The sequence below is a fragment of the Talpa europaea genome, assembly GCF_964194135.1.
Source record: "Talpa europaea genome assembly, chromosome: 10".
NCBI classification, from domain to species: domain Eukaryota; kingdom Metazoa; phylum Chordata; class Mammalia; order Eulipotyphla; family Talpidae; genus Talpa; species Talpa europaea.
The window spans coordinates 110,989,653-111,007,151 of record NC_140077.1 but is presented as its reverse complement, the minus strand read 5'-3'; the positions used below and the strand labels follow the sequence as shown (position 1 = coordinate 111,007,151).

The 17,499-nt window shown below is 40.0% G+C and overlaps 1 protein-coding gene across 8 annotated transcripts in view; it reads right to left on the bottom strand.

Annotated features, from left to right (window-relative positions):
• The window catches only part of INPP4B (inositol polyphosphate-4-phosphatase type II B), a gene marked incomplete at both ends in the record, with an annotated part of 278,348 nt that overhangs the window by 148,620 nt on the left and 112,229 nt on the right, over positions 1 to 17,499 (bottom strand). For 6 of the 8 annotated variants that reach the window (XM_084246365.1, XM_084246367.1, XM_084246370.1 and 3 more), the window contains one exon: positions 4,774 to 4,885. In XM_084246365.1, the coding sequence (XP_084102491.1) occupies positions 4,774 to 4,885 (112 nt within the window). Of the gene's footprint in view, positions 1 to 4,773; positions 4,886 to 17,499 lie in introns of those variants that run through there. The other 2 variants (XM_084246371.1, XM_084246372.1) reach the window with 1 other exon arrangement.

Below are 17,499 nucleotides of genomic sequence, written 5' to 3'. Positions count from 1 at the left end.
TGCTTTCACAGGTGTTGAAGTCCTAGTCTACTGAAATAATAACTACAAACAACTCTTAAAATTCAATGTTCTCTAAGTTATTTTCCTGAGTCAGAGGTGATCTCTTCTCAAGCCACTACTCTTTCAGAAGCACTACTCAAATCACTAGAGCCATGTGTAATGATGCTTAGAAATACTTAAAATTATTTATTTCTCCTATTTCCAATATTTTCTCTACTCTTTTCAGTCTACATAGGGCTGTTAAAATAATCTTTCATAAACATTATAGTCATCGGATCAGTATTCTGCTCTAGAATATAGAATGGTAATTTCTTGCCCACTCAAATTTGGTATTCTCAGACGGGTCTTCCAGCCCTTTCATCATTTGTCACTGACACCCCTTCACATAATAACTAGGTACATAGCAGTGGCCATTTCCTTCCTAAAGAGGATTTTCTACTACAGTATAACTTATAGGGATGACTTTAGATTGAAATCATTTGGTGAAGTAGTTGTAACTCATTGAGATTAGGCTACTCTCCTGGGAAACTGCCTCCTTAAGTGGAGGTAGCCCTACCTCTTTATTATCAAAATGACTTTACATTTCCCAACAGTAACCTGTATCATTTCACCAAATGGATACGCAAATACAACCTTCATATATTCCTATCTTCCATTCACACTGGAAGGCAGACATTTAGAACAATTTCAACCTGATTATTATTTTACAATTGTATTTTAAAGTGCTAGTATTCAGAATGCTCTCAAGATTTAAATCCCCAGCACATAAACAGACAATAGTAAACATTCACTAAATTAATTAATATTTTCACATTTGAACTGTATTATTTTCTTGAACTGTATCTGGGTGTAGCTTCTGTGACTATTTAAATTCTTTTTGATGCTAAGAAACATATTACTTAATTCTTTAGCTTATTTTATTGAACTATTTTAACAATTGAACCTAGAATCATTTTATACTATGCGAGATGCTATAGAGATTAAAATGATATGGAAGCTGTGCTTAAGGAGGCTCAAACTAAATCTACTATATAATCTCTTCATTGCTGCCATTATGATTGAAATCGGCAGCCTTAGTTACATACCTATGTGATGGGTGCTTTCAATGTGATGATTTCACATCTGTGCTTGTAAGCAGGAATAACAAGTATCACATGCTTTTTGTGACACAGAGCTCCATAAGCCTACAGAGTTTAAGGAATCCTTTGAAAATATCATTTGATGGTATAGATAGTCAAGAAGAAGAAATATAGGATAGGTAAGATTCTTAGAACTTGATTTTGAATATCAACCAATCCTTTGCTCTTGCTCTTCACTCATCCTAGAGTCTGTGTTCCTCTCAGATATCACATATCTCATTTGATTATATCCTTCACATTTTAGTTCAAATATCACTTTACCAGTAACTCTATCATTGACCTTTCAGCATAAAATGACCACCGTCCAACATTCCTTATTTTTCACTTTGCCTTATATTTCCTATAGCATATAGCACCATCTGATCTACAGTATGCTGTTTTCTCTTTTTTTAAAATTGTTTTCTTCCCCTGGAGGCAGCATTTGTGTCTATTTGATTTATTGCTCAATACATAGAACTCTGTAGAAAAACCTGGAACACAGAAGACAGTATTGTTTGATCAATGAATGAAAAACATTCCACACCTGTGAATACCCTATACAGTAAGGAAGGCCAGTCATACCACTTTCCATGGTCTATCTGGGGCAAATAAGGAAACAGAAATTTCAGAGAAGGGCCTTCACAACCCAAAGATACCCTCTTGTCTGTGACCACATCTTAAATCACCACTTCAAAGAATGGGGCCAAAGCAAACCAAGAAGGGCGTAGGTCATGGAAACACAGGGTGGTGAGAGTGGGAGGAGTATCGCTGCTTCATCCACACCAGGACATTGTCACAGCTCTGTAGCTCATGGTGAGGGAGGCATTGTCCTTCCTTTGTAGAACCCATGGCCACTGTGGGCACCAGGGCTGGGCCACATCCTAATGTAACGTGCACATTTCACAAAGACAAGGCCAGGCAGCAGCAGAGCAGAACCCTGCTCAGCAGAGCCTCCCTGGGCTGCTCAGCCACTGAGGCCCTGACAGAGGCCAAGTCACTGGGCCCAGAGGTGTGTCCTGCCGCCATTTTCTGCCTCATCTGGTTTTCTTGCCTTTCACCTGATTTGATGATTTGCTTCCTCTTTCTGTCTCCAGTATCATTTTTCTTGACTGCTCAAAGGTTTTCTTGTTTTTCTTTTTAGCATCACCCTCTTTCATAATCCTACACTCTTTTTTACACCTTTATTCCAGTTTACATATACTGACTGACCAGCTGGTATGGCATTTTATGCAAACATTTCCTTCTGAAGAGGCAGTCTCAGATTTTATTTCTTTGAAGTAATATTGATTTCATTTATTAATTTTTCCCCATGTTAAGTTCTGTTCTAGGCATTGGAGAGATAAAGAAGAGGGGAAATAGACAAGGGGGGAGAATGGCAAAGGGGGGAGCACACACAGTTATCTGGGGAAATGCCTGAAAGGGAAAGTGAATCATGAAGTACCTGGTCCTGAGTTGGAAATGTACCTGCACCATTCACAGAATAGCAGGGAAGACAATGTGGCAGATGGAGATGAGTAAGAATGAGGAGTGGAGGAGGAGATGAAGAAAGTGGCCAACGCCACTGAGACTCTAAGTGAGGTCACTCCTGAGAAGTTAACACCTGCGGGAAGCTGAGAAGCCACTGGAGAAGTGACATGTTCTGAGCTAAATTTTCATAATTGCTCTGCTGAGAATAGACCTTGATGGCAGGGGTAGGGGGAGCAAGCAGGAGGGAATCAGGAGACAGCGGTAAAAATCCAGGTGATGACCTTGGCTTCTAGATTGATGGAAAAAGCAGAATCAACAGGATTTGCTGACCTATTGACTGTGAGTCAAAGGTGAGTCCCAAATCCAAAAAATAAATAAATAATTGGGGGGGCCACAGATAGCAAATATAATATTCCACCTAAAATGCCAGCTTTGTAAAAGGATGATGTTAGCATTTCTTTTGTGAATTGTTCTTTCTGCTTCAGTATGTTTTTTAATACGTCGTCTTCTGTTCCTAGGTGTGTATGCATAAAAGTTTAATGAAAGTCTAATATGGTAAGTGACCCTCTGAACAATCTTCTCTTGATGAAAATAATAGGATTTGAGGAAACAATTAAGCAAGTGTATATGAGAGGAAAGAGTCTGGAGTTTCATTTACATATTCTATCCTCTGGAGGTTCCATGGGATTCAAGATTCAAAAGTAGTATTTTATATCAGGGGCCCTGTAATGAACTGAATTGTGTTCCTTTGAATTTCCATGTTGAGGCCCCAACCCCCAGTGTGTCTGTGTGGAGATGGGACTCTCCTGGAGGTAAGGAGGGTGAAATGAGGTCACAGGGTAGCTCAGAGTCCTGAGGGCTGGTTTCCCTAGGAGAAGAGGCAGCGATACCAGTGCTGCTTGGCTCCTCTCCGTAGTTGTGAGTGGAGGGAAGGCAACTTGAGGACAGAGGCGCGTCTGCAGGAATGTGCCGTCTGGCACCTGGGTCTGGGACTCACTCACATTCCAGAACTGTGAGAGAACAAATGTTTGTGGTTTAAGTTGGTATTTTGTTATGGCAGCTGCAGCTGATTCCTCCAGGTACCTGTCTTCTGCCACCTTCTATCGACTTTCATACACATGCGTGGGAAGGCACATCCCTCACAGGCCAGGCCTGAGTGCTAAGAGCAATTCCATTTCTTTCTCCCCATGCATGGAGCCAGCCAGAGGTGTGTGATTGTAAGGACAACCTCCATTTCAGTGACCTTCTCTACAGAGGCTTCAATCCGTCACTAACTTCCCAGAAAGGCAGGAAGGGAGCAGAAGAGGATCAGGCTTGGGGCAGCAGAAAAGACTCCCCCCGATTCTGGGCAGGAACAGCATGTGTTTAAAAGGCAGGCAGATTCTTGGAGAAAGCATTTTCTGTTAAGTGCGTGATAAACACCATCTCTCATGTAGATGTTGCCTAAGTACCGAAACTGAGACATGTTCCCAGACAAGGGTCACTGCGTCAGAAAGCAAGTCACCAGAGGCCTCATTGCAAATGCTCATATGGGAAACTCATTTTCCAGAAGAAAACTGCAGGCAGTTTTGAGGGCTCTGCCTCGTGCCTCCATGACATAGGCAAAGGCATTACTGAGACAGGAAATGAGACTAATAGGAAGTTTCTCTTTCTTTGAAAATGGAAGTAAAACTCCCGGGTACACATGAAGACCCACTGGGGTCTTTCTGCAGAGCTCCGAGGACGCAGCCTCGTCTCCAGCCTCATCTCCCCTCTCTCTGCCATTGCACAAGGCACATAAGATGCCCTCCTTCACGTAAGAGGAAATCCAAATTCAAATAGCATCTCTTCCCAAAGAGGGTTCTGAGAGTGGAGAAGTGTTTACTTTATACAATAGCCCTTCCAGAAACTTCTGAGCATCTCGCTTTGGCAGGATGCAAGTGATCGAGGCTTTGGTTCAAACAGAGAGGAGGCAGGTCAGCGCAGGAGCCAGAGGAAGGAGGAAGGTGGTTCTGAATGGTGCTTCATTTTTTGCAAGCGCCCCCTGGCCCCAGGACGCTGCACGCTTGCGGCACTCCAACACCAAAGCTGGCTTCACACTTAGCTTGTGAATAATGAGACTTCATACCCCACAGAGGTGTCGGTGGCTCGGGCATCTGGCAAAGCCGATCATAATTTAATCTGTGCAGTGAGCTGGCTGAAGCCCTACCTTTTGTCCCTGCACATCTGTTGTGATGTGGTCGGCTTCCCCATCCTCAATCTCCCCCATCTTCACGACACTGACTTCTATGGTGCCAACAACTTTGCCACCATCTGAAGTCCTGCAACCAAAAATAAATGAAATGGAAAGATAAGAATCTTCTGTTTCTGAAAACCACAACATTGCTATTCACTTTATTTGGTTTAATTAAACAGATTTGATTCAAACACATCAAAAGGTGTTAACAGTGTTGGTGTTGTTTTTAATTTCAAAAGAAATTTAACCATGACTTTGTGAGGTGAGCACACAGACTGTCAAGAACTACCTCTGAAGGCGAGACCTTCCCAAGGCTCGCAGGGAAGCGTGGGTGTCATAGGCAGTGCCCTGTGTGGCCCCCTCGAAATAGCCCCCCCCCCACCAAAACCTACCGCATGGGATAGCATCCCATCTGTGACAAAACAAAGATGAATAAAATAGAACAGCAGGTAACCATCCCTGTGTTCCTCGAAGACCAGGGCACTGGCGACAAATCCAGTGTTGTTACCTTTTAGTTAACACCATTTTTTTTGAAGAGACTAGGTAAAGAAGATTCTCTCCCAGCAATCTCTCCCAGCAAACACAAGTCAGGGGACATGCAGGGCAGAAATTAACTATGGAGATCATTTTTTAAAAAACACTGATTTTTTTTTCCAGAAAAAATAACTGCCTTAAGGAGATGCAAAGACTCATCCAATGTGACAGTGTCATAAATCCAGATCTGTCTTCTTCAAGTTTGTTGGTCATTGGCCAACTCTACTTAATGATGATAATTTTATTATTAAGATTTCCAGCATCATTTTGTCTTCATCATACCAATTATATAGTAGGCAATAATAATGAGATAAAACACACAACTACTCCCCTTTAAGATTCTCTAGTTTCTTTTTCTGGTCAAGAAAATACACAGAGTAATTGTTGCCATCAGCCCATGGAAACACTGACAAGCAATGATATTTCCCTTGAACCTTAGTATGAAAACAGGTAGCAATCCACCCCCCACAGGTAAGAAATGTGATAGTAGCATTTATGGAAACCAAACTGACTAGTAGTAGTTTATGTGACAGTTTTATTCACTTAGTCATGTTCATTTCTGAAATTTGTTTTGAATTTAATCTGAATACCAAGCTGTTTTTCTTCCAACAACTCCTTCTAATTGTCACTATTTTATTACAGGTGGTAGAAGAGAGGAATAGGAAAATTAGGATAAGGAACTTACCAAAATGCTAATTAAAATAATGAACAAACTAGGTGAAGAGGGAAACCCATTGATGTTACTAGATCATGGCAAGTTTTTCTAAAATCAAAAAAGCAGAAATTCAAACATAGCGTTTGAATCATACTTGTAAGGAAACCTAATTAGCAACATTCTGGAGCCAGATGCAGAGCTAATGTTATAATGTCATAAAATAAAGATTACGTAGTACATGGAAAAAGAAAAGTGATTTACTTGTAAGATAGTGTATCAAGATTTCATATTAAATTATGAAATAACATGCTTCTTGGTGATTTTTATATCAGTGGAAATCATAATACGAACTCAATTATTTAAAATTAATATAGAAAACTTAAACATTAGTCACAAAGATGTGTGTACAGATGACAGTATGATTTGTCATTCTGTGGGAAACTATACTAGCTACAGTTCTGGGGTGGTTTTAAATAATTCATGATACCATTTTCTCAGCTGAAAATAATGTAATAACTTGTTATAAGTCATGATGTGACATATCTCTGTAGAATCCTTCAGCACCTGAGAGTTAAAGAACTTAATAAGAACTCTTATTGGCCCTACTCATTGTTGTTATTTTTCTAGAGATTTGCAGACTTCTGTTTCCCCCATGCTGATCATCAATTACGTTTAAATATTTCCTTCTCATAGGAATTATTTGAAAATTTTGAGTGAGTCAACTAAAGTATGTTAACTTCTAGAAATGTGGAGCCTATGTCTACTGTTTTAAACGTTTTTTGCTGCACTAATCTAAATAATGCATATAATGATTTCAAACAGAAGACTGACTGATCACACCCCCTCCAGGGCTGGGCAATATGCTCCGGTACATGCCCTGGTGGCTCAAAGTGGTTAAAGGTGTGAACTGAGGAGCCTACGCTCTCAGCTAGCCTCAGGACTTTGCAAGAAACTTAACCACAGGAAACTTCATTTGTAAAGTGGACATAATTGTGCTATAAGGACTCAACTGTGATATGATTTCTGTGCGATGTCTTACACAGGATATGTACTCCTCTCTTCTGCTTTCCTCTTCATGCCAGTGGTGCTAGGTGTCACAGCAGTAGTGATAGCTGTGGTATAAGTAGTGGTATGGTAGAAAGAGTGATAGCAACAGCAACAGTAACAGAATCATAGTGCCATTAATAACGTTTATTATATTTAATTTCATTGCAGAAATTTTACTCAAATGGACATTCAACACTCTAATAAAAAGATTACAGGATTGCATGGCTTGTGCATTTCAACCAGTGACTAAGTGCTTATTAGAGATACAAAGACTTGGTAATTGCAGATGATGTTCGAAGCCTTCCATTCCTGGTAGTGCAAAGAACACTCACTTTCAACAAATTACAATGCAAGTGAACCTTTCAGAAGCATCAAAGTAGATAAATAAGAAATGCATCATGGGAATATGTCTCTGAACTTATGGTTCTATTTCTTCTCTTTGAGAAAGCATCCAGCTATTTTCTCAATATTTTTCATGCCCATTAGGTTTTCTGCTTCTCCTTATCTCCTAAGGACTTCCACCTAGTGTCCAAGTGGAATCAAAGCAGGGAGCTTGCTTAATCCTGTTACTCTAAGAATTCTAGGATCCACTTTCCCCTAAGCTCAGAGTACCTTGGTAAGTACTCTGTAAGTACTTACCAAGTAAGTAAGTCTCTTCATCTGAGATTTGAGGGGGTGAGAATGGGGAATTCAGATTATAAATTAAACAACTAAGTTCAAGACATCCAAAAGTCAGACTCCCCCTGTCAATGAACTGGAACACAGGATGTAAAAGATTCCAGTTTATTCTGTAACAATTTGCCACATGCAGAGTGTGGCTATTCAACACCTCTCTTCTGTCAGGAGCATTACAAATGAAATAATGATTTCATGATCCCAAAGACTGTTTCAAAGATAATCTCATAGAAATTTAGAAATGCTTAATTATGCTTTCAATCTATTACCCATCAGGTGTGGGAGGGGGTGGGGGGAGAGCTTTAACCATTATTCATTGCAAAAATCTACTAAATGTCATCTAAAGGAAATTTGTCATAACTGCATAGGAGATATATTGAAGAAAGTTCTGGGCTAGGAATCAAGAAACTCAAGTATTAATTCTAGTGCAACATCTAACTAGCTATGTGATCAATGATAAATCACTTCCATTCTCTGGATCTCAGTTTCCTTGATGAGTAAAACAAAGAGTTGTCTCTAATAGCTATTCCATAATATCAGCACTCAGCTCTAATTCCCCCCAAGAATTCTACCCCAGGCTGGATTCCATCTGTGATTCTATCAGAGACACTATGGGGCCGTAACAGGCTTGTTAGTCTGAGGAGAATTCCTATGTATAGTCCCTCATCCTCACTCCTCACCTTCCTGCCCAATCTCCCCTAAAATTAACCAAACAATTCAAAAGCATGCCAATCCTGGGAGAACTTCACAGTTATATTCAAATAAAAGGACCAGTTTTTCTCATAATAGCCAACAAACACACATATATTATACTGTCACTAAGCCACTGCATTTTGGTATTTTTACAAGGAAACAAATTTGACTGAACCAAGAGACAATAGTAACCGTCTTAGGCTTTTCTAGCAACTTATATGACAAAGACATTAGACTTCAGTAATAAATAAACACCTTAATCTGTGCAATGAAAAAAAATAAAACACAAACAATGTCATTTCAAATAGTCTATTGCTGAGTCATTATGACTGTTTAATGCAGACAGCCGTAAAATGTAAGAACTCATGGCCAACACAGTATTTCCATCACTACATCAAGGTCTTATCTCCCACAGCAGATCCACTTAAATATTTCACCATGCCAACAAGATGGGAAGCAAAGCAGGGGATCATTTCCCAGTACAAGTCCATACTCTCTCCCCAATTGGGTTTTCAGCATGCATAATATATTAATGATGAAGGTTCCTTAAAATCTGCCTTTAAAATAACTCCCTTACTGCTTTCTAATGAAATATTCAGTCTCACATGCTGCAACATAGAAACATTTTCGTAAGACTGAACAAAGGACCATTTAGTGGCAGGCACTCTTCGCTAAACTTCTTTACCATCTTCTGGACCATTCTTAGAGCAAAAAGAAAAAGAAAACAAACAAACAAACACCTTTGAAAATGTTAAGCAGCAACATGTAAATAACTCCTCTCTTTTGGAAATGCCACAGAGATACAAACCAAGAAACGATTCTGTAAACACCCAGGGAAAAGCCATCATTAGCCTGTTAGTCTGTGTGAATGTAAAGCAGACCTGGCGCCGCGCACAGGAACTCTCAGCTGCGAGGCATGCCCTGCATTTCAACCATCAAGACGTGTAACTTGGAAATGAAAAATCTCCCCGGACAGGAAAATAAACAAAGGCCACAAGTAAACAAATGAGTCCGTGGGTAAGCAAGAGCACCCGGTGATCTTTCTGGTGACTACATTTACCTGGCCATGCTACATTTACATGGGACTCATAGAAGTGAGGGTTCCATTTAACTCTGCAAAACTCAACCCACCTGTCCTGGCTGAAATTCTCAAAGGTCAGAGGTCATGTAGTACTTTCAAGCCAACACTCCAATGAAACTTGAGTAATTCCTAAAATTATAGCTTATACTCTGCTTGGTTTACTCCCTTCCTTGGCTTCAGAAACTTCACTTATTTCTGTGAGATTCAACTGTCCCTTCTGTGAGGGCCTACCTCAAATCCATTTTCCTACTATGTCCTGATTTCCTGATGTTCATCGGCAAATCCATTTTGTCCTGATCGCCTCCTCCCACATTCTACAAATCCCTTCCTTTCCTCAAATCCCATCTCACACACCTCCCCAGACTATTGATCTCCATCTGCCTCACCCCTACCTCCCAAAGTCATGAAACTCCATGATTATTGCTCTATAATATCTCTTGGGTCTCCCTTCCCAGGGATAACACCGCAATTAGCTTCATTGCATCTTACATTGCACTAAAAAAAATTCACTTCTCACCTTCCAGTCTCTTTCTCTTCCACTAGATCCACATCAGGGTCTTCTTCTTAAAGACCTACTGCCAGTATTTTATGTTCTTTCCCCTATTAAAAGTCCTTCCACATTGTCCAGTTCCCATTTAGAGAATCTGAACCATATCGTGACTTTCAAGAACTTATATCAGAACTTGTCAAGCGTTCTGGACAGCCCAGGACTTTGGAGCATGTCATTATTGACCATGAAGCAACAGAGCATGGGTTAATGGGAATGACACTGATGTACTCTGAGTAACAAAATCCGTGGTTATGGTGGCGTTGGTTCTTTTTGTTTTTTTTTTTAACAACTCTAGTTCAGGTCTAGCATGCTTATTAAATCCAGGCCACATACACAGTCAAACAGAAAGTGATACTGCTTTCATCATTTCTAAACTACCCTCTGCTAAAGTTACATATATAAACCATAGCTTAGCTATTGTTTTCCTACCAGCTCACAAGTGTGTGGTAGAAGTCAGAATATATTTTACAGAGTTTGTTGTGGTTTGGTGGTTCTCAAGAAGCAAAATTAAGGGATATTGGCTCTTTACTGTAAACAGCTCCATGTCCAGCAGCAGCCAACACAAACTCTCTAAAGATTTCCCAGCTACAACATAGGAGGACAGTAAAGCATCCTCCTTATTCACAAGATTCATGAAACCAAAAGTCAAAGAGGTCTTAAGTTAAATATAGAAATACTTTAGAGTGTGGTGGTGAATACCATAGTTACATAGTTGGGCTCACAGAGCTTCAAGAGCCTGAGAGCACACATAGAGAAGTTGACGATCAGTTTTTCACATTAACTGGCTTGCAGAGGCCTCTTTACTGCTAAAAACAGTGCTATGTAAATATGAGTCATTCTCCCAATGCAAATAAATGAAAGCAAATCTTTCCCTACTCATGACTCTATTAAAATAGACATTTCTAAAGAGTCATTTACACTTGGAAACTTATTATTTCATTACGAAATATGAATTTTAAGTTATCTCCAGGAGTGTAAGAAATATCCTGCCAGCAAGGTGAGGAAACAAGATTGGCATCTATAACCGTCCTTGTCAGGATTCAGAGGTAGCCGCCATTGCGTTGAATCGATAGGATACTCTGAGAAGACGTTGAGAAGGTGCTTCAGGTACACACTGCACCCTGTCATGCCACTAGGCTGCAGCTATAAAAGCTGCACAGAAACACCAAGCAGTTGTTTGCAGACTCAGAGTTAATAGCACTAAGGATCAGAATTTTTTTTTTCTGTTATACTCACAGTTACATTTTATTTTAACAGAGGATACAGATCACTGAAGCTCCAGCAAGCTTACCACTCTATCCCTCTGTGGTAGCTCCTGCCCTCGATCCAACACAGACCCTGCCCTGGTGGGGTCACTGGTGCAGGCAGAGACCCCTGCAGGAAAGGCTGCTAGTTCAGGCTCACAGATCTGGGAAGATGTCTCCAGGCTCAGGAGAATGGGGACATGCCTTTTCTTTCCTCCATTTTTTCATGCTCTTGCCTCCACGTAATCCAGTGGTGCAGCAGCAAAAGGGGCATTAACCACAGTGTGCAGGAGCCTAAAACACAGGGAAGGAGCTTCCTATCTGATGGAGATGTGGCCCAAGGGGGTGGGGGGTGCCCTTCACTGTTCATCTTTCTCTGTCCTCCTGCCTCTTGGAACTGGAAGACAGGAAGTACAGGCGTAGGGCAGAGAAGGGGAGATTAGACAACAGACTTCCAGCTTGAGGACAAAAAAGAGAAACCACAGGAAACGAGAATGTGGTGCAGAGGATGCTGAGAGGAGGAGCTGGGAAAGGGGTATCCTTATGGTGCTCGTGAACTCTGGGCTCACCCGGGCTGTGACTCTATAAATCTAAGCAGCATATCGGAGACTTCGAGAAGTAATCTATCTACCTCCCCAAGCTCCAGGTCCCACCTGGGTAACAAACTTAAGGAACAGATCTAAATAGCAGTGTGAGAGTTTTTAAAACAGAAGTGATATTGAAAGTCAAGGTTTCATAGGATGTGAGGTCAACACACATGTCTAGCAATGAACAAATGGAAACTGAAATTTAAAAAATACAAATCATTTATAGTAGGTCTAAAACAAATAACTTCATGGACTGGACTTAGTCAAAGAGTGCTTAAATATGACACCAAAACAAAAATGTACAAGTTCTACATGCTGTAAACTACAAATGGTTTTAAAATAGTAAAAATGGTCAAAATAAATGTAAACAGATTATGTTGATGTATTAGAAAACTCAACTTTATAAACACATTGATTCTCTGGAAATTAATCTGTAGATTTAAAGCAATACCAGTTAAAATCCCTTCAATGATTTCTATAACAACTGACCCAGTGACTTATTAAAAAAAGTTTTAAGGAAAGGCAAAGAAAATAGAATAGCCAAAATTTTTGAGAAAGAAGAACAAAAATGGAGGAAATGCATCTACTGATTTTAAGATTTATTATAAATCTACATTAATCAAAATTGTTGGTATTACTAAAAAGACAGCTACATTGATAATGTATCTGGCCAACTGATATTTGACAAAGTTATAGTTAAGTCAATGGAAAAAGAGTATTTCTTTTTTAAGATGGTATGTACTGAATCAATTATACATCCATTTGGGGTTGAAAGCGAACCTGTGCTGAAACTCCACAACCTGAATATAAGTTAACACAAAATGGTTCATAGGCCTAAATGGTATACATAAATATACAAAATTTTGAAAAGAAAACACCGAAGAAAAATCCGAATGAACTGGACTTAGTCAAAGTGCATAAATATGACAACAAAAACATGATCGGATGAAGGATAAAAATGAGCTTCATCAAAATTGACAAGTTTTGCTCTGTGAGAGACATTGCAACACAAATGAAAAGACAAGTGACTGGTGTAGTAGGAAATATTTCCAAATCGTGTATTCAACAGGAACTTTCATCCGAAACATAGGAATACTCCAAACTCAGCAGCAAGTAAACAAATAACCCAATCAAAGAATGGGCAAACAAAACTGAATAAACATGTCTCAAAAGAAGATATACAGATAGCAAATATTCCTTGGAAAATTGTTCAACACCACTGATTATTAGGAAATGAAAAATTTAAAAAATTGGAAGCACCATGAGATGCTATTTCACTTGTCATGGAGCTGGTGATGCCGTCAGGCCGCAGAGCCCAGAAGCTCTCACACAGTGCTGGCAGGGGAGGCTCCCAGACAGCACAGCAGTTTCCTACAGAGCTTGACACACAACTATCATGAGCCAGAAATCCCCATCCGCTATATGAACTCTAGAAAAATAAAAACTTCTGGGTCACAGAAAAATCGACATAATAATATTTTGGCAGCTCCATTTACCAAAAACTGGAAACAGTCAAAATATCCTTTGACATCAGCAGTTCAACAAACTGTGGTACAGTCACACCATGGTACACAATGTGAAATTTAATATTCTGCTGATACAACACTTGGATGAAGTTCAAAGGCATTAGACCGAATGAAACCAATCACAAAAGGAAATACATGGCATGATCAATTTACAGGACTTTCTCAAAAAGAAAAGGCTATCATGATGGAGTGTAGATCCTGGTTGCCAGGAGCTGTGTGGGAAGAGACAGGAACCAAAGGGGTAGTGAGAGAGGGTTTCTTTGGGGTGATGGAACAGTTCTGTAGCCTAATTGTGGTATTGGTCACAGGAAACTACATGTTCAATTCATAGAACTAGGCAACATAAGAAGTCAATTTAACTGTATGTTAATTTACAAAATGGAATAAATGAGAAAGGACACAGCCATTTTGTTGGATAATGAGATCGCAAATAAAGAAAGCCATCTTGTTTGAGAATACACAAACCAAATTATTAAAAGTCCATCCTCTTCCATGTGAATCAAACCTTCTACTACTTGGTAATATTTGTTTGCAATGGCAGAGCCAGAGTTTCAATTTATCCCATGTTCTACACTTTCCAAGAATCTGCTAACATAGAAACGTCATACATGGGAGGAAGCTTTCCATCTGAACAATGGAGAACATCTCCAGGGACTGGAGACTAAAGCACCTGCGCAGTGGGTGTATTAAGTCCCCCAAGCCAGTACCTCCTGCTGATGGGACAAACCAACTGGTCTCCTACTGAAATTATTCATGTTTACACTTACAAGAGAGAAACAATACTAAGGTTTTTGTTAGCTTAATTAATTTTGTTGTACTTACTGGTTTGAATATTTGTTTTAACTAAGAAAAAGTAAAGGACTATAGAGGGAAGAGCATTCTATGTATTAAGTAGAGACAGATGGAGAGGAAGAATTCAGTAGTAGGAAAGGCATTACCAGAGGTAATACATAGATGGTCAGGGAAATGAAACTTAATGCAGAAAATTTACATATATAATATATATATAATATATATAAAAATTTTATATATATAAAAATTTATATATACATATATACACACACACACAGACACACACGTATCTGTTAAGAGTAACTACAAATAAACTTGATAGAGAGCTAAGAAAATAATTTTTCCTTACTAAAATTGGACCTACAGCAGAAACGTTTAAATGAATGGCTTGCAAATGTCACACCACCAATCAAGTTATGCTTAGACACCCTGAAAACATTTCAAAGCTGACAAGCATATGGGGCATTAGAAGTTGTAATTATTAAATAATTAGCATTAAATATTAATGATGGGTCAATATTAATATTCAAAATTTAACTATATATTTTTATGCTTTTGGGTTTATGTGTTTTTTAATAGTAAGAAATAATTCAAAAAGATTAAAAAATAGCATTAAAAGGTCAAAGTTATATGGGTTATAAATGCTATTTTAGAATGTAATGTATTTCAAACCGTTGTGTTAGGAAACTTACTACAATTTAAATCGCACAGTAAGGCATATGTTCTGACTGAGACATTCTGGTGCCCATATTTTTATTTGCAGTTGGATTTATGCTAAACGCTTCTCTTATTGTTATAAAATCTTGTGATTTTAAACATATTTTTTATTCCCCTTTAGCATGACAATATTTTAACTAGGAAAAAGAAAAGCTTTCAAACTCTCAGAGAGGAGCAGGGAGTTCATCTTGGAACATTTTGAGTTTGAGATAATGATTTAAAGTTCAAGCATAAATGTCATTAGATGGCTGGATGTGAGAGTTAAGAATCAGTAAGTCTAGAGATGAATATATGGTTCTCAGAATATAGATGCTATTTAGGACCTCCCCTGGTGGCGCAGGCGGTTGAGCGCCATGCTGTGAAGCCGTCCACAGCCTGCAGTGCCGGTTCGATCCCGGCCGACCGGGTCCCACATGGCGCGGCAGACCTCCCCTGTCTTGCCTGCTGCTCCGCAGTGTATTTCGTCAGTCTGCCTGTTCTGTTCCCTGCTCTGTCTCTGGTGAATCCTCTTACCCTCTTGTGCATCTGGACTGTACCATGGTTCTTGTATAAAATAAATAAATAAATCTTTAAAGCTGTGAGACTGGATGGAAGGAAGTGCATTATGTGAAGGGAAGAAAGTGAAGAGAAGCATTTCTATATGGAGTTATGGGGCATTTATAGGCCAGGAGGATGATGAGAAACCAGCAAAAGGAATGGCCACAAGGGCAGGAGGAGAAAACAAAAGTCTGGTACCCACACATCAAGTGAGGAGCATCTGTGCAGATGTGCCAAGGAAGAGGAGCTTCATCCACCGGAGTTAGCAACATGGAAGTTAACCACTCCCAATTGTGACAAGAGCTCTTTAGGTGACATGATAGGAACAAAATCTTAATGAGAATGGGTTCAAAATACAACCAGAGAAGGCAAAGTGGAGGCAGCTCATAAAAGGAGTCTGCTATGAAGAACATACAGAGCATGTGCTAGGAATGTGGGAAACTTAACAGCATTGTCATGTTAAGTAAATACAATCTAGTAGAGAAACAACTTATGATACATTCGTAAAGGGAAAATTGCTGGAGTAATATTCTTGGGCAAGTGAGAAGAGATAAAATCTAAAAGACTAGTAAAGGGGCTGACCACACAGATGCAGGAGCTCATCTGAAATAACAGGAAGGAAGGCAGAGTAGATGCTGGTAGGTTGGTAAATATGGTGTGGGAACTTGTCAAATTCCTCTTGTTAGTGAAACAGAAACCATATAAACCAGATGAAAATGAGGAAGTGGGGAAATATTCTGGAGGCTCTAGGAATGAGGAGATATTAGATCACGGTCCAGGGCAGTGGCTGAGTCAGCGAAACATGAAAGGGCCATCGAGTGTAGTGAGGGCGCCCATGAAGTTAAGGGTCATGAAACCTGGAAACATGGAAGACAGGTTAGGCTGGTCATTCATCTTGAAGGATGTTAGGAGACATTGGAAACATAACATTGGAAAGATGCAGAGATCAGCATGCCCCCTGCACAAGGATGACATGCAGATCCCTGGCGTGTCCCTCTTAGAGATGAGAGGAGCAGTGAGGTCTAGTGAGGAGTGAGTTGCAAGTTCAAATCCTCATGAACGGAGGGGAGGTGACATCTGTAGGTCATCATGACATCTGTAGGTGATCCCAATGTTGGATTTAACAATTTTTATTGTTGTAACTTTTATTTTGTCCAATCTATCTACCAATCTATATTTTTCTCAAGGAGTATAGCCATAGAAGAGGGTCACATAAATTGAGGATGTATGAGAGGGAACTGTTTTGTGATGAATCAGTAAATGGGCCATGGTGCCCCAACTGGATTAGAAAGAAAGTGAAGACAGGGCAGGGGGCAGGAGCTGCAAAGGGCAGAGATGTGATTTAAGACTTAGATAACTTGATACAGTCAAAGAGCAGTAGGAGAGTGAAATGAAAGATAAGACAGAAATCATAATCGGATACTTAAAATCGAGACTCTGGGATGTGGCACTGATGATAAAATCTAAGTAATGGTCTTTCTAATCCAGTTGGGGCACCATGGTCCATGACTGATTCATCACAAAACTGTTCCCTCTCATACATCCTCAATTTATGTGACCCTCTTCTATGGCTATACTCCTTGAGAGTGGGTTGCCGAAGCAGAGAAAAGTCTGAAAGGCCAGTGAATTGGCCAGTTCTCCCTGTGGCTATTGACTCAGCACATGTGAGGGGTGCTCTCTTGGGCAGCGCATAACACTGGAAAGATGTAGAGATCAGCATGCCCCCTGTGCAAGGATGACATGCAGATCCCTGGTGTGTCCCTCTTAGAGATGAGAGGAGCAGTGAGGAGTGAGTTGCAAGTTCAAATCCTCATGAACCGAGGGGAGATGACATCTGTAGATGATCCCAGTAATTTGGGGAATCTGATTGCACATCTGAGGCCAAGAACCCCAATCCAGGGAAGTTTTCAGAGGATGTTCATCCTATACCAGGTATGTGGGCAGCCACTTGGCAGGACTGCAGGGGAGACAACCAGTTTCCGGTTAAATAAAGAGAAATGATTGAGGATAGAGGATGGGACTGGTGAAGGGCCACAGGTATCAGAGTTAGGGAATGGAGGG